Source organism: Lucilia cuprina, chromosome 6 (assembly GCF_022045245.1).
Source record: "Lucilia cuprina isolate Lc7/37 chromosome 6, ASM2204524v1, whole genome shotgun sequence".
Taxonomy (NCBI): domain Eukaryota; kingdom Metazoa; phylum Arthropoda; class Insecta; order Diptera; family Calliphoridae; genus Lucilia; species Lucilia cuprina.
The window spans coordinates 3,268,292-3,292,702 of NC_060954.1; the positions used below are offsets into that span (position 1 = coordinate 3,268,292).

The 24,411-nt window shown below is 32.0% G+C and overlaps 5 protein-coding genes and 1 pseudogene across 5 annotated transcripts; 3 read left to right on the forward strand and 3 right to left on the reverse strand.

Moving 5' to 3' along the window:
* Window positions 1-11: 11 nt before the first annotated feature.
* Window positions 12-13,417, forward strand: LOC111681262. The gene is made up of 6 exons (XM_046955720.1): window positions 12-1,139; window positions 1,203-1,620; window positions 2,633-3,807; window positions 3,864-4,220; window positions 11,516-12,688; window positions 12,747-13,417. The coding sequence occupies exons 1-6, from the start codon at window positions 41-43 to the stop codon at window positions 13,166-13,168; spliced, it is 4,644 nt and encodes a 1,547-aa protein (XP_046811676.1). The 5' UTR covers window positions 12-40; the 3' UTR covers window positions 13,169-13,417.
* Window positions 2,628-4,405, forward strand: LOC111681282 (cytochrome P450 6a9-like). The gene is made up of 2 exons (XM_023443040.2): window positions 2,628-3,807; window positions 3,864-4,405. The coding sequence occupies exons 1-2, from the start codon at window positions 2,706-2,708 to the stop codon at window positions 4,283-4,285; spliced, it is 1,524 nt and encodes a 507-aa protein (XP_023298808.2). The 5' UTR covers window positions 2,628-2,705; the 3' UTR covers window positions 4,286-4,405.
* Window positions 6,186-10,064, reverse strand: LOC111681265 (annotated as a pseudogene).
* An 805-nt stretch (window positions 13,418-14,222) lies between the features above and the next one.
* Window positions 14,223-16,164, forward strand: LOC111681264 (probable cytochrome P450 6a14). The gene is given in 3 exon segments (XM_023443018.2): window positions 14,223-15,574; window positions 15,634-15,757; window positions 15,759-16,164. Coding segments are annotated over 3 exon segments (1,521 nt in total). The 5' UTR covers window positions 14,223-14,466; the 3' UTR covers window positions 16,048-16,164.
* A 720-nt stretch (window positions 16,165-16,884) lies between these two features.
* LOC111681263 lies at window positions 16,885-24,401 on the reverse strand. Its single transcript, XM_046955721.1, has 6 exons — window positions 23,253-24,401; window positions 22,769-23,188; window positions 19,692-20,738; window positions 19,216-19,628; window positions 17,433-18,558; window positions 16,885-17,379 (listed from the first exon to the last, which is right to left on the reverse strand). The coding sequence occupies exons 1-6, from the start codon at window positions 24,343-24,345 to the stop codon at window positions 16,964-16,966; spliced, it is 4,515 nt and encodes a 1,504-aa protein (XP_046811677.1). The 5' UTR covers window positions 24,346-24,401; the 3' UTR covers window positions 16,885-16,963.
* LOC111681270 (cytochrome P450 6A1-like) lies at window positions 19,079-20,826 on the reverse strand. The gene is made up of 2 exons (XM_023443023.2): window positions 19,692-20,826; window positions 19,079-19,628 (listed from the first exon to the last, which is right to left on the reverse strand). Exons 1-2 carry the CDS (start codon window positions 20,779-20,781, stop codon window positions 19,207-19,209), a joined length of 1,512 nt encoding a protein of 503 aa, XP_023298791.2. The 5' UTR covers window positions 20,782-20,826; the 3' UTR covers window positions 19,079-19,206.
* Window positions 24,402-24,411: the final 10 nt, after the last annotated feature.

The following is a 24,411-nucleotide window of genomic DNA, read 5'->3' on the forward strand; positions in this document are numbered from 1 at the left end:
TTTTGCTATCACTAGCTCGACACCTCATTTTCACTTAATAATGTCTATATTATTAATATTATTAACCATATTACTATTGTTAGTAACGTATTTTTTATACGCTCTAAACAAACACTTTAAATATTGGCAAAATTTAGGCATAAGCTGCGACGAGCCCAGCTGGATTTTTGGCAGTTTTAAGGGAGCCGTAACAGAACGTACATTCCTTGACATTATACAAGAAACTTATTATAAATACAAAAGTGTTGGACCATTTGCGGGTTTCTATTGGTTCTATAGGCAAGCGGTATTTGTTACGGATGTGACTTTGATTAAACAAATTTTGATTAAGGATTTCAATAAATTTTCCGATCGTGGTTTGTTTGTGAACGAGGAGGATGATCCTTTATCGGGACATCTGTTCAATTTGGAGGGTCGCAAGTGGCGCAATTTGAGAAGTAAAATGTCGCCTACCTTTACCTCGGGTAAAATGAAATTTATGTTTCCCACGGTGGTCAAGGTGGCTGAGGAGTTGGTAAAGACTTTTGCCAAGACTATAGAGAACGATAATAAAGTGGAAATACGTGATATAGTGTCACGTTATACTACCGATGTTATAGGTAACTGTGCTTTTGGTTTGGAATGCAATAGTTTAACTGATCCTCAGGCTAAATTTCATGTAATGAGTAAGAGAGCTTTATTGGAAAATCATTTGGGAAATTTTGGTGTAGCTTTTCGCTTTAGTTTCCCGAAATTGGCCTTACGTTTGCGCATGCGTGATACTGTTCACGAAATAGAAGATTTCTTTATGGGTATTGTTAAGGCCACGGTTAAATATCGTGAAGAGAATCAAGTAAAACGTAATGATTTTATGAATTTACTATTGGAATTGAAAAATAATAAAATGCTGAAAACTGATAGTAGTGAGGAGTTCACAAATTTATCTCTAAATGAAGTCGCGGCTCAGGCTTTTATATTTTTGGTAGCCGGTTCCGATACTTCATCCACCACCATGTCATTTGCTTTATATGAATTGGCTTTGAATGAGGATATACAGGAAAAAGCTAGACAGGAAGTTAACAGAGTATTGCAGCAACATGATCAAGAGTTTAGCTATGAATGTATGAGTGAATTAAAATATTTAGATCAGATAGTACAAGGTAAGTCCAATTTTTTTTAGATATTCTAAGAATTTGTTTTTAATATAATTTGGCTTTTTTCAGAAACCTTAAGACTTTACACCCCACTACCCGCCTTAAATCGTGTGGCCTTGGAAGATTATATTGTACCAGGCCATCCTAAATTTGTGATAAAAAAAGATATGCCTGTGGTTATACCCGCCATTTCTATACATCGTGATGAACAATATTTTCCCAATCCAATGAAATTTAATCCCGCCAACTTCTCAGCAGAACAAGTAGCGCTTAGAGATTCGGTTTTATATTTACCCTTCGGTGAAGGTCCTCGCAATTGTATAGGCAGCCGTTTTGGAAAAATGCAAATAATAATAGGTTTGGCTTTGTTATTGAAAAATTTCAAATTTACAACCTGTAAGGAGACTCTTATACCCATGCGATATGACAAGGAAAATTTCATGGTTACACCGGATGGTAATTTGTTTTTAAAGGCCAGCAGAGTGTAAGGGTTTTAAAATGTATTTAAAATAAAAAGTAAAGCGAAAAAATGTTATTTTTCTTTTTGTTTAGTAAATATTTAATACTATTGTGAAATTATTTTCGAACTACTATAGATAAGTTGTAAAAATAAATGCCATTATTGTATTTTATAAATATTGATGTGAAATTTTTTTAAAGTAGATAACAGTTCATTTAGTAGTAATATACTATCTCGGGATATTATTAACAATTTGAATTATTTTGATAGACAACATAAATTTGATATAATTGTTGAGTTCGTGATGTTTCACAAAAATCTGGGGACAACAATCTATAGTCTAGTCTATAGTCTAGTCTATAGTCTAGTCTATAGTCTAGTCTATAGTCTAGTCTATAGTCTAGTCTAGAGTCTAGTCCATAATCTAGTCTATAGTCTAGTCTAGAGTCTAGTCTAGAGTCTAGTCTATAGTCTAGTCTAGAGTCTAGTCTATAGTCTAGTCTAGAGTCTAGTCTATAGTCTAGTCTATAGTCTAGTCTATAGTCTAGTCTATAGTCTAGTCTATAGTCTAGTCTATAGTCTAGTCTATAGTCTAGTCTATAGTCTAGTCTATAGTCTAGTCTATAGTCTAGTCTATAGTCTAGTCTATAGTCTAGTCTATAGTCTAGTCTATAGCCTAGTCTACAGTCTAGTCTATAGTCTAGTCTAGTTCATAATCTTGTCTACGGTCTAGTCTATAATGTGGTCTAAGTCTCTAGTCTAGGTTGCAATTATAAAAAAAAAACTTAAATATAGGGTATAAAAACAGTCTTACAATCCGAATACAATAGAATGTATATGCTTTTGTGCAATGTAGAGTGCTCACTATATCTTTGTATCAGCCCTGACTGTGTTATTAATACTTAGTACGTCTAATCAATTTACTACAAACGAAACATTTATAATCTCAATATCTAAATGATAGTGCAAGAAATTTGATAAGTTTTGTTGTAATTATCTAATAACTAATCTAATACTCAATATATGTTTTGCAAATTAGTTTATTTTCAACATTCGTTGTTAACGGTCATATTTTTCTTCTATCGCGTTCAACACAAATTAAAAACGACAAAATGTCAATGTTATCGTTTCTCTTGACTACTCTCACGGGTCTGTTAGTCGCTCTTTTTCTACACTTACGCAAAAAGTTATCCTACTGGCAATCGTTGGGTGTGAAGTGTGAAGAACCTCATTTTTTGTTGGGCAATTTAAAAGGAGTACAAACGAAACGAGGATTCTATCAAATTTGGCAAGAATATTATGATAAGTTCCGTGGCAGTGGTCCCTTTGTGGGTTTTTATTGGTTTTACAAACCGGCGGTTTTTGTTTTGGAGCCACAATTAATTAAAAATATTTTAATAAAAGATTTTCAAAATTTCACGGATCGTGGCTTTTTTCACAATGAAAAAGATGATCCTTTATCGGGTCAATTATTTCTGTTGGATGGCTTGAAATGGAAAAATATGAGAAATAAACTATCGCCCACTTTTACCTCGGGTAAAATGAAATTTATGTTTCCCACAGTTATACGAGTGGGAGAGGAATTTATAGAGGTTTTCGATAGAATGATAAAGGAACAGGACAGCATTGTAGAGGTTAAGGAATTGCTGGCCCGTTTTACCACCGATGTTATAGGCACTTGTGCCTTTGGCATTGAATGCAGCAGTTTAAAAGATCCTAATGCGGAATTTCGGGTAATGGGTCGTAAGGCCTTGGTCGAACAGAGACACAATCAATTGGTTATAGCTTTTATGGCTAGTTTTATAGAATTAGCCCGTAAGTTGCATTTCAAACAAACACCCGATAATATAGAAGAATTTTTCTTGCGCATTGTCAGGGAGACTGTGGAATATCGTGAGAAAAATAATATCAGACGTAATGATTTTATGGATATGTTGATTGATTTGAAAAATAAGAAATTAATTAAAACCGAACATGGTGAGGAATTGACCAATTTAACTTTGGAAGAGATAGCAGCCCAAGCATTTGTATTCTTTAATGCGGGCTTTGAAACTTCATCTACAACTATGGGCTTTGCTTTATATGAATTGGCTCAAAATGAAGAGGTACAGGAGAGAGCCAGACAAGAAGTTTTAAAGAATTTCGCGAAACATGATCAGAAGTTTACTTATGAATGCATGAAGGATATGGTATATTTGGAGCAAGTAATGGCAGGTTAGTTAAACTATAAAACAATCCAAAATATATTTTAAGAATTTTTGTTTTTTCAGAAACCCTTCGCTTGTACACAGTTTTGCCCATACTAAATCGCTCCTGTTTAGAAGACTATGTAGTGCCCGGTCATCCCAATTTGGTGATCAAAAAAGGCATGCCCATTATAATACCCATCGGTGCTATACATCGTGATGAAAAATATTACCCCGAACCGCTTAAATTCAATCCCGATAATTTTACTCCCGATAAAGTGGCCGAACGTGATTCAGTCTTATGGTTGCCTTTCGGAGAGGGACCACGCAATTGCATTGGTTTACGATTTGGTAAAATGCAAACAATTATCGGTTTAGCTTTACTCTTAAAGAATTTTAAGTTTTCGATATGCCCCAAAACTGAAATGCCTTTAACACTAAGTAAAAAAAGTTTTCTATTGAGTACAGAGAAGGGTATCTATCTGAAGGTAACTAAAGTGGAATGAGTTGTGTTCTGGTGGGAATAAGGGGAAAAATGTGGTTTTAGTTAAAAAAAAAAAAATAATAATAAATAAATTTGGTCATACTCATTTTTACAGTGTATGTATCTAATTTGTATTCAACAAGTGTGTGTGTGGTTTTATTTAATTATACGATTGAGTTAAAAATTGTTTAAAATAGAGAATAAATGATTTGTTTGTTGTGAATGATTTGGAATATTTATCAGAATTCAAGTTCAAGTTTGTCTGTACATATGATAGTCGTGGATCAAGAGGGGAAAAAAGATACATTTACCACCCGCGAGCTGAAAATGATAAATACCAAAAATAAAAATGAGAAAAAATTTTACCCCCCAAACGCTTGATCTGGATCTGCGTCTGACATATTATGTATGTAGGTAGAACAATAATTTCAGTTTGTAAACAAATATTTAAAACTTTTAGAGAGACCATACTGAGCTTTTCACATGAGAATGGCATAAGTTGAGCTTTACTTACTCACAAACCTACTAAACTCTCTAACTCTCTATCTGATAGATAGATAGATAGATAGATAGATAGATAGATAGATTGATAGATTGATAGATAGATAGATAGATAGATAGATAGATAGATAGATAGATAGATAGATGCAATTTCTATAGAAATTGCTCAACATTTTCTACAGAAATTGCTCAACATTTTCTACAGAAATTGCTCAACATTTTCTATAGAAATTGCTCAATATTTTCTACAGAAATTGCTCAACATTTTCTATAGAAATTGCTCAACATTTTCTATATAAATTGCTCGACATTTTCTATATAAATTGCTCGACATTTTCTATATAAATTGCTCGACATTTTCTATAGAAATTGCTCGACATTTTCTATAGAAATTGCTCGACATTTTCTATAGAAATTGCTCAACATTTTCTATAGAAATTGCTCAACATTTTCTATAGAAATTGCTCAACATTTTCTATAGAAATTGCTCAACATTTTCTATAGAAATTGCTCAACATTTTCTATAGAAATTGCTCAACATTTTCTATAGAAATTGCTCAACATTTTCTATAGAAATTGCTCAACATTTTCTATAGAAATTGCTCAACATTTTCTATAGAAATTGCTCAACATTTTCTAAAGAAATTGGTCAACATTTTCTATAGAAATTGCTCAACATTTTCTGCAGAAATTGCTCAACATTTTCTGTAGAAATTGCTCAACATTTTCTGTAGAAATTGCTCAACATTTTCTATAAAAATTGCTCAACATTTTCTATAGAAATTGCTCAATAATTTTTATAGAAATTTCTCAATATTTTCCAAAAAAAAAGTTCAAAATTTTTGTAGAATTAAAATTTTCTGCAAAAATTACTAAATCTATATAATTTTCTTTATAAAATTCTTAAAGATATTATTTCAAGGTCATTTATTTGTTTAATTTTTCATGATGAAGTAATGCATTATGGTTTTTGCCATTATCATTATAGATATTGAAAATGTAAATGTTTCGCCATATAATTTATTATTAAACAATTTATTTTTTTCTACGCAAATTAATACACATAAACATATGTATATAAACGTTTTTACATACCCAGTTGTTCTGAAGGTCTTTTTGATTGCAGAGTTGAATCTGAAAAGATTACAATAAAATTTTAAATTCATTATTTGTTTTAGATTTGAAAATTAATTTGTTTATAAAATCAAATACTTTGGAATTGCTAATGATTACACTTTAGATTACTAGGTGACACTTAAGTTACCATTAAGTAATCAGTTGACTTATATCTTAAGTAAATTGCCTACAAAATGGTTTTTTGATCACTTATAAAACTGCTGGTTAATTACTCACCAATATTCTCTCTTTCTCATTATACACTGTGAGATGAAACACACCCTTTTTAATAAAACTTTAATATGTAAATATAAATAAAACGTTACTTTATTTAAATAAATATTATTTACTGGTAGTAATTAACCCATAATAGGGGATATGTAAGTTAGAATTATAATTAAACAAGTAAAAAATTTAAATTTAAATGAACATGTTAATTATGATTATAGATAAAAGTATATGAAAACTATATTTGGAACTTAAATTACGTTGATCACATTAGAAATTTTTTTTTATATTTTTTAAATCACTTCAACTTTCAAATAAATACCATGATCCGTGGCCAACATAAAACTTTTCTTATCAAAAGTCAGGGGGATTTGAGTTTTTTCACAAACCGAAAATTTGAAATTTCTTAAAAGCATTACAAGACCAATAACAGTTTGCATTTTACCAAAACGCATGCCAATACAATTGCGAGGACCCTCACCGAAGGGCAACCAAACGCAAGGCTCACGCTGGGCCACTATATCTTCGGCAAAATGATCGGGATTGAAAACTTCACGTTGGGCATAATAATCGGGATCACGATGTATAGCACAGGCTGGTATGGAAATGTTCATGCCTTTCTTTATAACATAATTGGGATAACCTGGCACCACATAGTCATTTAAGGCCATGCGACTGATCATAGGTACAATGGTGTATAATCTCAAGGTTTCTGTTAAGGAAGGAAATAATGCATTTAGTTTATTGCTTTAATTTAAAACTTTCTTTTCCAACTTACCCTCTATAATTTGATTTAAATATTTCATTTCCTTCATACTCTCATAGGTAAATTTCTGTTGATATTTTTCCAATACCTCATCGATTTCCAAGCGAGCCTTGTCTTGTATTTCTCTATGTCTAGCTAATTCATATAAAGCAAATGACATGGTAGTCGAAGAAGTCTCAAAGCCTGCATTAAAGAAAACAAAAGCCTGGGCTGCTATTTGATTTAAAGTTAGATTTGTTAACTCTTCACCATGTTCCGATGGTATAAGTTTTTTATTCTTTAAATCTATTAAAGTATCCATTAAATCATTACGACGCACATTATTAATTTCACGATACTCCACCGTCTGTTTGACCAAGTCAATATAGAATTTTTCTATATCATCGGGTATTTGTTTATAGTGTACACGACGAGCCAATTAGGGAAAGTTTTGCATGATACCATTTATCAGCAAACCATGTCTTTGTTCTTTAATAGCCCGTTTGCCCATTACACGAAATTCAGTAAAGGGTTCTTTAAGACTATTGCAATCGATACCAAAGCCACAGGTTCCTATAACATCGGTGGTAAAACGGCTAGTTAGATCTTTGATTTCTATAATGTTATCATGTTCGTTTATCTCCTCAGCCATAACATTGATAAATTCCTCCCCTATATCGATGATAATGGGAAACATATGTTTCATTTTACCCGATGTAAATGTGGGCGATAATTTATTTCTCATATTTTTCCAATGCTGACCATCCAATAAGAATAATTGACCTGTTAGAGGATCATCTTCTTCATTGTAATAAAAGCCACGATCGGTAAAATTGGAAAAATCTTTAATCAACACCTGTTGTATAAGTTTGGGATCCATTAGAAGGACAGTGGGTTTAGAGGCAAAATAGAAACCTGCAAATGGTCCCTTGCCCTTAAATTTTTTATAGAAATTAAATAGCATTTCGTGAAAGTTTATAGTATCCATGAGTACTTTAAAATTACCCCACAGCCAGTGGGGTTTCTCATGGGGTATACCTTGTTCCGCCCAATACACTAAACGCTTATGATACCACCATATTACATAGGACAAGAGTCCCAAAACTATTGTTAGTAACACTAAAGATACAAACATTTTTCGTTTTATTTTTTTTTAATTCTAATTTTTAATCAGTTTTTTCTGTTATATAGTATACGACGTTCAAGAATAAACTGAATGTTTTGTAGGTTTTGGGAGTGTGATATGATTGTGTGTGGCTAGTGGCAAAAAAGCTTTATCTATTAAAAGTTGTCAAGCTTTACTATTAATATATAAAAAAATTAATTTTAAAAATAATTTTAAACATAATGACGTAATAAGCAACTTTTGTGGTTACCCTTATGATATAATCAGTTCATATGTCTTTTAGTTTAGAACTCAAAATTTTCCACTAAATGTTTTGTTGGTTTTCAAATCTGGTAAAATTATTTTTGATAAATTTTGAAAATCATGCTTAAAAGCTCGTTAATAACATCTTTTAAAAGACGGTAACTCGATAGCTCAGATGGATTATTAGTTAAATCGACTCAAGAAATGGTTCTGCACACTTTGAGAATATAGTCTATTCACAATAATTGTGTAGGCAAGAATGGAAAATTTAGTACAATTGTTCTTTTTTAGTACATAAGTAACTAAAGACTAGACTATAGATTAACTATAGGCAATAGACTAAACTATAGATTGTACTAAATACTAGACTATAGGCTAGACTGAAGACTACACTATAGAAAATTCTATAGACTAGACTATAGACTAGAGTATAGACTAGAGTATAGACTAGAGTATAGACCGGAGTATAGACTAGACTATAGGCTAGACTAAATACTAGATTACAAACTAGACTATAGACTAGGCTATATACTTGACTATAGACTAGTCTAAAAACTACACTACAGACTAGAAAATAGACTAGACTATAGGCTGAACTATAGAATAGACTATAGTATAGCCTATAGACTAGATTATTGAATAGACAATAGACTATACAATAGACTAGACTATAGACTAGACTATAGACTACTATAGACTAGACTATAGACTAGACTATAGACTAGACTATAGACTAGACTATAGGCTAGACTATAGACTAGACTATAGACTAGACTATAGACTAGACTATAGACTAGACTATAGACTAGACTATAGACTAGACTATAGACTAGACTATAGACTAGACTATAGACTAGACTATAGACTAGACTATAGACTAGACTATAGACTAGACTATAGACTAGACTATAGACTAGACTATAGACTAGACTATAGACTAGACTATAGACTAGACTATAGACTAGACTATAGACTAGACTATAGACTAGACTATAGACTAGACTATAGACTAGACTATAGACTAGACTATAGACTAGACTATAGACTAGACTATAGACTAGACTATAGACTAGACTATAGACTAGACTATAGACTAGACTATAGACTAGACTATAGACTAGACTATAGACTAGACTATAAACGCTTATGATACCACCATATTACATAGGACAAGAGTCCCAAAACTATTGTTAGTAACACTAAAGATACAAACATTTTTCGTTTTATTTTTTTTTAATTCTAATTTTTAATCAGTTTTTTCTGTTATATAGTATACGACGTTCAAGAATAAACTGAATGTTTTGTAGGTTTTGGGAGTGTGATATGATTGTGTGTGGCTAGTGGCAAAAAAGCTTTATCTATTAAAAGTTGTCAAGCTTTACTATTAATATATAAAAAAATTAATTTTAAAAATAATTTTAAACATAATGACGTAATAAGCAACTTTTGTGGTTACCCTTATGATATAATCAGTTCATATGTCTTTTAGTTTAGAACTCAAAATTTTCCACTAAATGTTTTGTTGGTTTTCAAATCTGGTAAAATTATTTTTGATAAATTTTGAAAATCATGCTTAAAAGCTCGTTAATAACATCTTTTAAAAGACGGTAACTCGATAGCTCAGATGGATTATTAGTTAAATCGACTCAAGAAATGGTTCTGCACACTTTGAGAATATAGTCTATTCACAATAATTGTGTAGGCAAGAATGGAAAATTTAGTACAATTGTTCTTTTTTAGTACATAAGTAACTAAAGACTAGACTATAGATTAACTATAGGCAATAGACTAAACTATAGATTGTACTAAATACTAGACTATAGGCTAGACTGAAGACTACACTATAGAAAATTCTATAGACTAGACTATAGACTAGAGTATAGACTAGAGTATAGACTAGAGTATAGACCGGAGTATAGACTAGACTATAGGCTAGACTAAATACTAGATTACAAACTAGACTATAGACTAGGCTATATACTTGACTATAGACTAGTCTAAAAACTACACTACAGACTAGAAAATAGACTAGACTATAGGCTGAACTATAGAATAGACTATAGTATAGCCTATAGACTAGATTATTGAATAGACAATAGACTATACAATAGACTAGACTATAGACTAGACTATAGACTAGACTATAGACTAGACTATAGACTAGACTATAGACTAGACTATAGACTAGACTATAGGCTAGACTATAGACTAGACTATAGACTAGACTATAGACTAGACTATAGACTAGACTATAGACTAGACTATAGACTAGACTATAGACTAGACTATAGACTAGACTATAGACTAGACTATAGACTAGACTATAGACTAGACTATAGACTAGACTATAGACTAGACTATAGACTAGACTATAGACTAGACTATAGACTAGACTATAGACTAGACTATAGACTAGACTATAGACTAGACTATAGACTAGACTATAGACTAGACTATAGACTAGACTATAGACTAGACTATAGACTAGACTATAGACTAGACTATAGACTAGACTATAGACTAGACTATAGACTAGACTATAGACTAGACTATAGACTAGACTATAGACTAGACTATAGACTAGACTATAGACTAGACTATAGACTAGACTATAGACTAGACTATAGACTAGACTATAGACTAGACTATAGACTAGACTATAGACTAGACTATGGACTAGACTATAGACTAGACTATAGACTAGACTATAGACTAGACTATAGACTAGACTATAGACTAGACTATAGACTAGACTATAGACTAGACTATAGACTAGACTATAGACTAGACTATAGACTAGACTATACACTAGAATATAGACTAGACTATACAGTAGACTATAGACTAGACCATAGACTAGAGTATAGACTAGACTATAGACTAGACTATAGACTAGACTATAGACTAGACTATAGACTAGACTATAGACTAGACTATAGACTATACTATAGACTAGAGTATAGACTAGACTATAGACTAGAGTATAGACTAGACTATAGACTAGAGTATAGACTAGACTATAGGCTAGACTAAAGGCTAGACTATATACTAGAGTATAGACTAGACTATAGACTAGACTAGAGACTAGACTATAGACCAGACTATAGATTAGACTATGGAATACAGACAGTGAAAAAAGTACAAGTACTGAGCATCCCATGCCTGATTCAGTGATTCAGAAAACATAGAGAGAGCGAGAGTAAGAAAGTAAGACCATTTCAAAACAATTGAAAAAATGAGACAACTTTGTCAATTACTGAGCAACTACCTCACAATTTTTACCACACATCACTAAACTCTAGATCAGTATAAAATTAACTTCGACACCATTAAGACGTGCGGTAGTAATAAAAACAAAATGTTATCACTATTGAGCACCTTACTGCTGAGTATTGTCACGCTCTTGGTTGTGTACCTCTACAATAACTACACTTACTGGAAAAGACGTGGGGTATGCTATGAGAAACCTCTACCTCTGATAGGTAATTTTAAAGGAATCGGTAAAACTCTACACTTTAAAGACATCAATCAACGTCTCTACAGTCGCTTTAAAGGTCAATCGCCATTTTGTGGTTATTATTTGTTTCTAACTAAAGCAGCTTTAATCTTAGATTTGGATTTAATAAAACATATTCTAATAAAAGATTTTGCCAATTTCCATGATCGTGGCATATTTAATAATGTCAAAGATGATCCCTTAACGGGACATTTGTTGACTTTAGAGGGTGAACAATGGCGGGCTATGAGAACGAAATTGACACCAGTTTTTACCTCAGCTAGAATGAAGTATATGTTCCCGACGGTGGTGGAAGTGGGACAAAGTTTTGCAGAGGCTTTAGACAAGGCTGTTAAAGCTTCTTCTACTCAGGTGGTAGAAATAAAAGATTTATGTGCTCGTTTTACTACCGATGTCATAGGATCATGTGCTTTTGGTATAGAATGCCATAGTCTGGAAGATCCTCAAGCAGAATTTAGAAAAAAAGGTCGTTCAATATTTAGCGAACCACGTCATGGCCCTCTAGTACAAACGTTTATGATAACAAACCCTAAACTGGCGCGCAAATTGCATATGAAACTGTTTACGGACCATGTAACCGATTTCTTTATGAATATAGTGCGTCAAACTGTTAACTACCGTTTGGAGAATAATATTAAACGCAATGATTTTATGGACTTAATTATTGAGTTAAAAGCAAAAAATGATGAAATGGCCAGAGAATTAAAAGGCATTGATTTGTCACAAGGTTTGACGGTGGAACAAATGGCCGCCCAAACATTTGTATTCTTTTTGGCAGGCTTTGAAACTTCCTCTACCACTATGTCATTTTGTTTATATGAATTGGCCAGAAATCCTGGAATACAAGAGTTACTAAGAAAGGAAATTTTGGAGACAATAGAGGAAAATAAAGGAGAGTTGAGTTATGAGGGCATGAATGCCATGAAATACCTGGAACAAGTTATACAAGGTTGGTAATCAAAAAGGTTTTTAATTTTTTTAGAAAATAATGTCTAACTTTTACTTAGAGACCCTACGTTTATATCCCATAATACCAAATTTGATACGTCAGGCTGTCAGAGACTATCAGGTGCCAAACTCTTCTTATGTGTTAGAAAAAGGCACTACCATCTCAATACCCGTAGCAGCTATACATTATGATAAGGATTATTATGCAAATCCCGAAAAATTTGATCCCTCACGTTTTGAGCCTCAGGAAGTGGAGAAACGTCACCCTTGCGCTTATTTACCTTTTGGAGATGGTCCACGTAATTGTATTGGTTCGCGTTTTGGTAAAATGCAAACTAAAATTGGTCTTATCTCTTTATTGCAACGTTATCGCTTTGAGATCTGCTCCCAAACTGAGATACCTTTGGAAATTGATAAAAAAAATTTCTTAATAAATGCCAAAAATGGCATACAGCTTAAAGTGATTACTCTCGAAAAGTAATGCGATTATTTGCACAATTCATCAAATAAATATAATATAAATTTAAATGTGTTTTTGTTTTGTTTATTAAGACAAATTTTTGTTTACATTTTTTTTTATATTAAATGATTAAATGTTAGATTAAAACATGATCACTTTACTTTTGTTGTGAGAAACAAAAATAATTTATCTCTAAGCCGATAGACTTAGTTGCTATTATTATAAATTTTGTAAAGAAATAAAAAATGTCTCTCTATTTAGCTCAATCAATCGTAAAACCCACTCTCTCGTTTTTATACCCTACACTACTTTAGTGGGGAGGGTATATTGGGTTTGTGCTGATGTTTGTAACGCACAATAATATTGGTCCTATACCCACCTTAAAGTATACCAATAAGCTCAGAATGATTTTCTGAGTCGATTTAGCTACATATGTCCGTCCGTCCGTCTGTCTGTCCGTCCATGTAAACCTTGTAATCAAACTACAGGTTACGCAATTTTGAAGATAATTCAATGAAATTTGGTACAATGTCTTTAATTGTCCCAAGGACGAAGCCTATTGAAAATGGTTAAGATCGGACCATTATTTCACCTAGCCCCCATACAACTGTACCCCCCAGTAGGGCTTGTAAACCTTGTAAACAAACTACAGGTCGCAATTTTGGTGATAATTTAATGAAATTTGGCACATGATCTTTTATGATACCATAGACGAATCCTATTGAAAATGGTTAACATTGGTCCATTATTTCGCCCGACTATAACTTCTTGCTTGATGCTAGGAAAAGTCTTAACTCTTAAGAGTATCAAGATCATTTTTTCTCCCAATCCCTCTCTTGCATATAAAAATTGTTTATTTTTGTCATATTAGACTTCAATTATAATAGGGGGAGGAAGAATAATTCACTTTTAACAAGAGAATGAAGCTAATTTGTTCTCTCTATTGCGCTCTCGCAAACAAGCATTGTTTATTTCTCTCTAGCAAAGCACTATCCAGTGTTGTAGTCATTGATTGAAAACCTAAAGTTCTTAATTCAAGCCAGATTGATCTTCAGATAAGATTTGTTTTGTTTAAACTTTTCAATTAATGAGAGAAAGCTTTTTAAAGAACAGCAGAGAGTTTTGAAATGAGTTTAAAATATTTCATCATATATTCCACTATCTCATTGAAAAACAAAGTTCACACTATAACTCAATAACTTGTTTTTTTTTCTTAAACATTTTCATATAAATTTCACAAATTATCTGGGATTTATCATTAGTATAACTATTTAAACTAATAAAGGTGTTTGTGAAGTATCAATCGAATTGCAATAAATATGTTTTTAGTTGTCGGTACTTTAATAATTTGTCTTTTAATTACCTTGACTTTTTATCTTTATCAACATTATACCTACTGGAAAAGACGTGGGGTATTACATGAGACCCCTTTACCTCTGTTTGGCAACTTCTGGGGAGTGGGTAAGAGCAAACATTTACGTGATGTTATGAATCGTTTGTATGGAAAATTCAAGGGAAAAGCTCACTTCTGTGGAGCCTATATGTTTATAACCAAAACGGCTCTTATACTGGACTTGGATTTAATAAAGCATATTTTGATTAAGGACTTTTCCAATTTTCATGATCGTGGAAATTTTCACAATGTGAAAGCAGATCCTTTGACGGGGCATTTAGTTACCCTGGAAGGTGAGGAATGGCGTGCTATGAGAACAAAATTGACACCTGTCTTTACATCAGCCAAAATGAAATATATGTTTTCCACTGTGGTTACAGTGGGCAAACATTTTTCCCAGACTTTAAAAGAAGAACTTAACCGAATCCCAGATCAAGTATTGGAAATCAAAGATCTTTGTGCTCGCTTTACCACCGATGTTATAGGTTCCTGTGCCTTTGGCATTGAGTGTAATAGCCTTAAAGATCCTAATGCTGAATTTAGAACAAAAGGACGTGCTATATTTACAGAATTTCGTCATGGTCCTCTAGTACAAATGTTTTTGATAACATGTCCTGATTTGGCGCGTAAATTAAATATGAAATTGTTTACCGATGAGATAAGTGATTTCTTTATGAATATAGTGAAACAAACCGTAGACTATCGTTTGGCTAACAATATTAAACGTAATGATTTTATGGATTTGTTAATAGAATTAAAACAAAAAAGTAATAAAAATGAGAACAAATCCATTCATATTGATTTGTCGCACGGCTTGACTTTAGAACAAATGGCTGCCCAAACATTTGTTTTCTTTCTAGCAGGTTTTGAAACTTCCTCTACCTCCATGTCATTTTGTCTTTTTGAATTGGCTAAGCACAAGGAGATACAAGAGAAATTAAGGCAGGAGATTGTTAAAACCATAAAGGATTGCAACAATGAAATTACTTATGAAGGTGTTAACTCAATGGTGTATTTGGATCACGTGATAGAAGGTAAATGAACTTTGATTATAATCTCACAACAAAACTGATCTATTATTTTGCCTTCGTAGAAACCTTACGTATGTATCCGGTCGTACCAAATTTGATACGTAAAGCTATACACGATTATAAAGTCCCGAATACAGAGCAGGTGATTGAAAAAGGTACTAGCATTATTATACCCATCTCTGCCATACACTAAGGCCGAATATTATGATCAACCCAACAAATTCAATCCTGATCGTTTTTTGCCCGAAGAAATAGAAAAACGTCATAGTTGTGCCTATATGCCTTTTGGAGATGGACCACGCAATTGTATTGGTGCTCGTTTTGGTAAAATGCAAACGAAATTAGGTTTAATTTCTCTACTGCGTCATTATCGTGTTGAGTGTTGTGATCGTACCGAAATGCAAATTGAATATGATATGAAAACATTTTTATTATCGTCGAAACATGGTATTCATTTGAGAGTGGTGGAGGTGTAAACCTTGTTTATAGTTATAAATGTGTTTGTATAAAATTGTAATTAAAATTATAATAAATTTAATTAAATTATACGTTTTGGTTTAGGTTTCAATAAAATGTTTTTAATTTTTACATTATTTTCAATAACGTATTTTTTTCTCAGAGAAATATACTTGATTTTTAGAGTACAATGCTTACGACAATTTGAGAGAACAACGTATGTACGATGCGTTACAAACGGAATGACTATATTAAAGCTTTTTTTCTACAGCACTGAACTAGATTAAATTATAACTAAGCTAGAACTGAACTAGACCTAGAACTGAACTAGAACTGAATTAAATTGAACTAGAACTAGAACTGAACTAGAACTGAACTAGAACTGAACTAGAACTGAACTAGAACTGAACTAGAACTGAACTAGAACTGAACTAGAACTGAACTAAAACTGAACTAGAACTGAACTAGAACTGAACTAGAACTGAACTAGAACTGAACTAGAACTGAACTAGAACTGAACTAGAACTGAACTAGAACTGTACTAGAACTGAACTAGAACTGAACTAGAACTGAACTAGAACTGAACTAGAACTGAACTAGAACTGAACTAGAACTGAACTAGAACTGAACTAGAACTGAACTAGAACTAAACTAGAACTGAACTAGAACTAGAACTGAACTAGAACTGAACTAGAACTGAACTAGAACTGAACTAGAACTGAACTAGAACTGAACTAGAACTGAACTAGAACTGAACTAGAACTGAACTAGAACTGAACTAGAACTGAACTAGAACTGAACTAGAACTGGAACTGAACTAGAACTGAACTATGACAATTAAGAAAAGGCAAATTCAATTTAGTGTAATATTTTAATTTATTTAATCTTAGTTTAATTAAATTTTTCTGTACAACTCAGACTATTTCATGAAATAACTCAGACTTCAACCATTTTCAAATAGACTCCATTTTTCGGGGCCAACATTAAATTTTTCTTATCCAATACTATAGGAATTTCAGTACGATCACAACACTCAACACGATAGTGGCGAAGTGTAAAAATTAAACCCAATTTAATTTGCATTTTAGCAAAACGAGCACCAATACAGTGGCGTGGACCAATACCAAAGGGTAAATAGGCAGCACTATGACGTTTTTCTATTTCCTCGGGCAAAAAACGATCAGGATTAAATTTCATAGGGTCTTCATAATATTCAGGATCAGTGTGTATTCCAGAGATGGGTATAACAATGCCGATGCCTTTTTCTAGCACTAAGTCTGTATTGGGTACTCGATAGTCAGCATTGGTATAGCGCACCAAATTGCTTAAAACGGGATAAAGCCGTAGTGTTTCTAATGAAACATATTAATAACATTATAAGTTTAACTAGTTAGTCTATAACTACCTGATATAACTTGTTCCAAATATAACATGGAATTTATGCCTTCATACGTAATAACATTGTTGCTTTCTTTGATTGTTTGCAAAATTTCTTGTCTTAATTTTTCTTGTATTTCGATATGTTTGGCTAATTCGTAGAGACAAAATGATATGGTGGTCGAGGATGTTTCAAAGCCAGCTAGGAAAAATACGAACGTCTGTGCTGCCATTTGCTCAATGGTCAAACCTTGTGACAAATCTATGCTGTGAGCTTTATTTTCTAAATTGTCAGTTTTACTTTTTAATTCTATCAATAAATCTATGAAATCATTACGTTTGATATTATTTTCTAAACGATAGTCTACAGTTTGTTTAACAAGATTTATAAAAAAATTGCTGATCTCATCGGTAAAGAATTTCATATTTAATTGACGCGCCGCCTCGGGATGTATTAGCATAAATAATTGTACTAAATGATTATGACGAGTCTCAGTGAATATTCGGCGGCCTTTAATCGAAAATTCACCATTAGGATCTTTGAGACTATTGCACTCTATACCAAAGGCACAGGATCCTATGACATCAGTGGTAAATCTGGTACAAAGATCTTTAATTTCCAAAACCTGATCCGGGCTGTTGGCTAACTCTGCTTTCAAAGTCTCGGAAAAATTCTTACCCACTGCCACCACTGTGTGAAACATATATTTCATTTTGGCTGAAGTAAATACCGGTGTTAGTTTTGCTCTCATGACACGCCATTCCTCTCCCTCCAAATTTACCAAATGCCCTGTTAGAGGATCTTCTTTCACATTATGAAAAGCATGACGATCATGAAAACTGCCAAAGTCCTTGATTAAGATATTTTTAATTAAATCTAAATCAAGTAAAACTGCTGATCTAGATAGCAAAAAATAAACTCCACAAAATTGTGCTTTGCCTTTAAATTTTCTATATAGTTTATCAAGAATATCACTGATATGTTTAGTCTTGCCAAATCCCTGGAAATTTCCAAAGGGCGGTACAGGTGTCTCATATAAGACCCCACGTCTTTTCCAATAGGTGTAGCGATTGTAAAGAAAGAATATGAAAATGTTTATTAAACAAAACACTAAACTGCCAAATATTATAAACATTTTTTGCGCGCTTGAATTCTAAAAAACACTTTTCTCATCAACTTCAGAATAAATAATGCACAATGAAAAATGCAAAAACGTGAAAAGCTTTTATTTTTATGAGAAGCTGATTTTTATTCTCTCTACAATGAAAGCTTTTTCCCTATACTAATATAATAAAAATGTGTATAAACACTTAGTAAAATAAAATTCATTAATTTAAATTTATAACTGAAAGAGAGAAATTGATCTCGTTTTCTTGATTGTATTGAATTAATTAAAAGATACAATGTTTTTATTATTAAAAGTGTAGAGGGAGAGAGATAAAGTAATAGAGAATGCAATGGAGGAGTTCCCCACTTCAGTAATAACTATATTTCAAAAGATTTTGACTATCTATCTATCTATCTATCTATCTATCTATCTATCTATCTATCTATCTATCTATCTATCTATCTATCTATCTATCTATCTATCTATCTATCTATCTATCTATCCGATAACCATATTTATACAGATGCCATTTCGTTGTAACAGTAAAAGGCCTATTTATGTTTCCTTCACACTTTATTAACATAACTTGCGATAACAATCAAGTTCTCATTAACAAAATTTCGTAAAATGCAAATTTATGTTTCAGGCTAATGCTTTAGATTAGATATTTTTTCATCATACAACATGTACTAATTACATTACTTCCTCCACCTTTAAATAAACCACATTTTTCGGTAAATATGTAAAAGATTTCGGATCAGATGTAATGGGTATTTCAGTTTGAGGACACGTTGAGAAATGAAAATTTCTTATTAAATAAGCTAAACCTAAACGTGTTTGCATTTGACCAAAACGTTCGCCAATACAATTGCGGGGACCATCTCCAAAGGGCAAATACTCCATAGAGTCACGTTGTTTGGCTTTTTCGGGGGCAAAACGTTCAGGATCAAATTCTTGAGGTTTAGGATAGAATTCTGGATCATTATGTAAACCTAGTACGGGTATTAAAATCGGCATATCCTTTTTAATCACATACTTAGGATAACCGGGAACTATGTAATCACTTAAAGCCTTGCGAAAAAGTAATGGACCACTAGGGTATTTACGCAGTGTTTCTACATTAAAATAAATGTATTAATGATTACTTAAACATAGTTTAAGTGAAAATTATAGCTTACCCGCTAATACTTGTAGTAAATATTTCAAATCTTTCAGATCATCATATGCTATTTGGTTATCATCGTTATTTTCGAATACCTGATTAATCTCCTGCCTTAAACGTTTCTGTAAAGTAGGCTGTTGAGCCAGTTCATATAAAGCATAAGTTATGGTTGCTGAAGAAGTATCAAAACCTCCCAAAAAGAAAACAAATACTTGAGCACAAATCTCTTCTACACTTAGGCCACCCAAACCAGATTTATCATTTTCATTATTTTTCATTTCAATTAATATATTCAGAAAATCATTTCTTTGTATTTTATGTTCTTCTCTATAGGTAATAGTTTCTTTGACAGTTCTCATAAAGAATTGATGAACATCTTCGGGGAATATTCGCATGCCGAGTTTACGCGCTAAACTAGGAAAATTTTCAATCAATGCCATGATTGCGGCATTATGTCTCTGTTCCCTCATAGCTTTCTTACCCATGCGGGGAAATTCCGAATTAGGATTAATCAAACTATTGCATTCAATGCCAAAAGCACAGCTGCTGATTATGTCGGTAGTATAACGTCCCAACATATCTTGTATATTGATAATAGGATCCATCATAACTGTTTCTCTCATTACATGAATAAATTGATCGGTCACTTTTAATAAAGTTGGATACATATATTTCATTTTGCCCGAAGTAAAAGTGGGTGATAATTTATTTCTTAAACTTTTCCATTTTTGGCCATCGACAAAAAATAAATGACCGGTTAAAGGATCAGCTTTCTCATTATAGTACATACCACGATCGGTGAAATTATTAAAATCTTTAATGAGTACATTTTTAATAAGAGTTTTATCCAGCAGCACTATTCCTGGACGTTGTACAAAAAGTAAACCCGCAAATGGACCGCTGCCCTTAAATTTTCTATAATAATTTGCTGCTATTTCTCCAATGTGATATTGGGTGCGTAAACCCTTTAAATTACCCCAAATAAGGTGAGGTTCTTCGTGTGGTATATCGCGGTCTTTCCAATAATTTAGATTACGCTTAATAAAATATAATGCCACCGAAACTAAAGCGATTATGAGATACAATAGTAGTGATGTTACTTCCATGGTTATTATTATAATAATGAACGTCTGTTTAATTACTGAATAACAACTAGTTGTCAGTCTGAGATTGTGTACATATTATATGATAAAGAATTTCGTTGCTTTATAGACACTTAATTGTATGGGTCTAGTGATTGTAAATTGTTTGCTCTGTGATAGAACAGAGAGATAGGTAAAAATATTGTTGTTTTTGCTAACAATCTAATGTGGTATAATCAATTTATCATTCCGTTTGTAACATATCATAGTATTGTTCGTATATGCCTTCTTAGATTCAGAAAAAAAGAGCTATATCCTATTGTGCTTTTGAAAACTACATGAAATGTAAACTAGATTAGCAAGGGGTATAAAATACAAATAAAATTATATAAAAAGGTCTTTATAGTTCCTTCTAAAATTAACCCATAATTGGCAGTCTTCCGAAAAAACGTTTTAGATGTACATAAATGTATTGATTCTTTTTGGACCAAGTAAAGAAATTCCATAACTTTACAAAACTCCTTTTAAATTAACTATATTATAGAACAGTTCGATCTATAATTAACCCATAATTGGCACCCTTCAAAAATTTTCAAAATTTAATTTTTTTTTTTTAAATTAAAAATTTTATCAAAAATTCAAAATTTCATTAAAATTCCAAAAATTAAAAAATTTCATTAAAAATTTAAAATTTCATTAAAATTCAAAATTTCTCAAAAAATTTAAAATATTATAAAAAATACAAAATTTTACCAAAAATTTCATCAAAAATTAAAATTTTTTCAAAATTTCAAAATTTTATCAAAAATTCAAAATTTCATAAAAAATTCAAAAATTTACCAAAAATTTAATATTTTACCAAAAATTTCAAATTTTGCCAAAAAATTCAAAATATCATTAAAAATTGAAATTTCAATAAAAATTAAAAAATTTCATCAAAAATTCCAAATTTCACCAAAAATTTAAAATTTCATCAAAAATTCTAATATTCATAAAGAATTCAAAATTGTACCAAAAATTTTAAATTTCAGCTAAAACACAACATTTCACATAAAATGCTACATTTCACTAAAAAATTCACGAAAATTCACTTTATATACAACATTTCATGGAGAATACAGTATTTTACCAAAAATACCGTATTTCTGCAAAAGTTTTTGAATGAAAGGCTTTTTAAGAAGTTTTCACTTAATAGTTATAAATTCAATTAATGTTAATTAGTCTGTAGGGTATTCTTCATTATAATTTATAATCAATTTATTATACCCTACACCACTATAGTGCAGAGGGTATTATGCGTTTGTGTTGATGTTTGTAACACCCAAAAATATTGGCCCTGCACCGATATTAAAGTATATCAATCAGTTCAGTTTCAGTTTGTGAGTCGATTTAGCTCTGTCCATCCGTCTGTCTGTGTATCCATGTAATTTTGGCATATACTCTTCTCTGGTCCATCGCCATTGAAAATGGTTGAAATCGGTTCACCTAGGCCCTATACAACCGTATTCCCCGAAAGGGTCTTTGGGATATAATTACGTTATATGTTCTATTATGTCAACAAAAATCGACAAAATTAAGTTTTATAGAACTTTAAATAACACTTACTATTTCCGTAATGATCGGGCATAATTTGACTCTAGCCCTCATACAAACTTCCCTTCATAACATACCTACTGATGTTGGGTATCATATAGTCGGCCATGTCCGACTTCTTACCTGTTTTATACAATGTACTGGCTTCCTATACAGTTTTTTTTTCTGTCTCTTTTATAAAGAGCAGCAATACTACATCATTTTGTTCAAAACTTAATTGAAATAAATTTGAATACTACTAGTGTGCCCGCAAAGTCTCCCCTGAAAAACCATTTCAAACTGCATTAATATTCTTACTGTATTTCTGTTATTTGTCTTTTCAATTTTAAATGAATTTAAAATCTATTTATAACTGCATCTTAATTAAGTTAAATTTATAAAATTTCTTAATTTAATATTATGTTTATATCTAATTAACAACTTATTTCCTCTAGTTTTAGATAAACAATATTTTTCGGTACATATGCCATAGCTTTTGGATCAATAACTAGAGGTATTTCAGTCTGGGGACAAGTGAAGAATTGGAAATTTCTTATTAAATAAACTAAACCTAAACGTGTTTGCATTTGTCCAAAACGTTCACCAATACAATTGCGCGGGCCATCACCAAATGGCATATAGTCCACAGAATCACGTTGTTTAATCATTTTGGGTGTAAAACGTTCAGGATCGAATATTTCTGGTTGGGGAAATAGTTCGGGATCATGTTGTAGACCCAATACTGGTATTAAAATAGGCATGCCTTTCTTAATCACATATTGGGGAAAGCCAGGGACTACATAATCATTAAGAGACTGTCTATGCAGCTGGGCTACAACGGGATGTTTGCGCAAAGTCTCTAAAAAGGAAAGAACGAATTTTTCTAATAAGAACTATAACGAATTCAAATTTTTAGTATATACCCGATATCACTTGATGTAAATAGCTCATATTTTTAAGATCTTCATATGTTATTTTACCATCTGAACTATTTTCAAATATCTCATTAACCTCTTGTCTTAAGCGTTCTTGCAATTCCGGCTGCTGAGCTAATTCATATAAAGCATATGTCATAGTTGAAGATGAGGTCTCAAATCCACCCAAAAAGAAAACAAATACTTGAGCACAAATCTCTTCTACACTTAGACCAACCAAACCAGATTTATCATTTTCATTATTTTTCATTTCAAGTAAAATATTTAAGAAATCATTTCTTTGTATTTTATGTTCTTCTCTATAGGCTATAGTATCCTTCACGGTTCTCATAAAGAATTGATGAACATCTTCGGGAAATATACGCATGCCTAGCTTACGGGCCAAATGTGGGAAATTTTCTATCAACGCCATGACAATAGCATTGTGTCTCTGTTCATTTATGGACTTCTTACCCATGCGGGGAAATTCTGAATTAGGATTACCCAAACTATTGCACTCAATACCAAAAGCACAACTGCTTATAATGTCGCTGGTATAACGTCCCAAGATATCGTGTATATTAACAATAGGATCCTTGCGTATTTTCTCTCTTATAACGCTAATAAGTTGATCGGTTACTTTTAACAAAGTTGGATACATATATTTCATTTTGCCCGAAGTAAAAGTGGGTGAGAGTTTATTTCTTAAAATTTTCCACTTTTGACCATCTATTAGAAATAAATGTCCCGACAAAGGATCCGTTTTCTCATTATAGTACAAACCACGATCGGTAAAATTGTTGAAATCTTTAATGAGCACATTTTTTATAAGAGTTTTATCCAGTAGCACTACACCGGGACGCTGCATAAAAAGTAAACCAGCAAATGGACCGCTGCCCTTAAATTTTCTATAATAATTTGCTGTTATTTCTCCAATATGATATTTGGTGCGTAAACCCTTTAAGTTGCCCCATAAGAAATGTGGTTCTTCGTGTGGTATCGCCTGATCTTTCCAATAATTAAGATTGCGTTTAATAAAATATAATGCTACCGAAACTACGATAATTATAAGGTAAAGTAAGTATGTTGTTATATCTGCCATGATGTTGGGTCTTTGTTTAAAAATCAACGTTTCGAAAATGACTGAATGAATAGAGAGTAGTCTGAG

Bases quoted from the DNA above. Each gene is read 5' to 3' on its own strand.
- LOC111681262 (XM_046955720.1), top strand. From the start codon at position 41: ATGTCTATATTATTAATATTATTAACCATATTACTATTGTTAGTAACG. The intron at 4,221-11,515 runs GTAAAAAAAGTT...CCACACATCACT, and splicing joins TGAAATGCCTTTAACACTAA to AAACTCTAGATCAGTATAAA. The intron at 12,689-12,746 runs GTTGGTAATCAA...ACTTTTACTTAG, and splicing joins CCTGGAACAAGTTATACAAG to AGACCCTACGTTTATATCCC.
- LOC111681282 (XM_023443040.2), top strand. From the start codon at position 2,706: ATGTCAATGTTATCGTTTCTCTTGACTACTCTCACGGGTCTGTTAGTC. The intron at 3,808-3,863 runs GTTAGTTAAACT...TTGTTTTTTCAG, and splicing joins TTTGGAGCAAGTAATGGCAG to AAACCCTTCGCTTGTACACA.
- LOC111681270 (XM_023443023.2), bottom strand. From the start codon at position 20,781: ATGGAAGTAACATCACTACTATTGTATCTCATAATCGCTTTAGTTTCG. The intron at 19,629-19,691 runs GTAAGCTATAAT...ATTTTAATGTAG, and splicing joins TTTACTACAAGTATTAGCGG to AAACACTGCGTAAATACCCT.
- LOC111681263 (XM_046955721.1), bottom strand. From the start codon at position 24,345: ATGGCAGATATAACAACATACTTACTTTACCTTATAATTATCGTAGTT. The intron at 19,629-19,691 runs GTAAGCTATAAT...ATTTTAATGTAG, and splicing joins TTTACTACAAGTATTAGCGG to AAACACTGCGTAAATACCCT. The intron at 17,380-17,432 runs GTAGTTATAGAC...ATGTTTCATTAG, and splicing joins TTTGGAACAAGTTATATCAG to AAACACTACGGCTTTATCCC.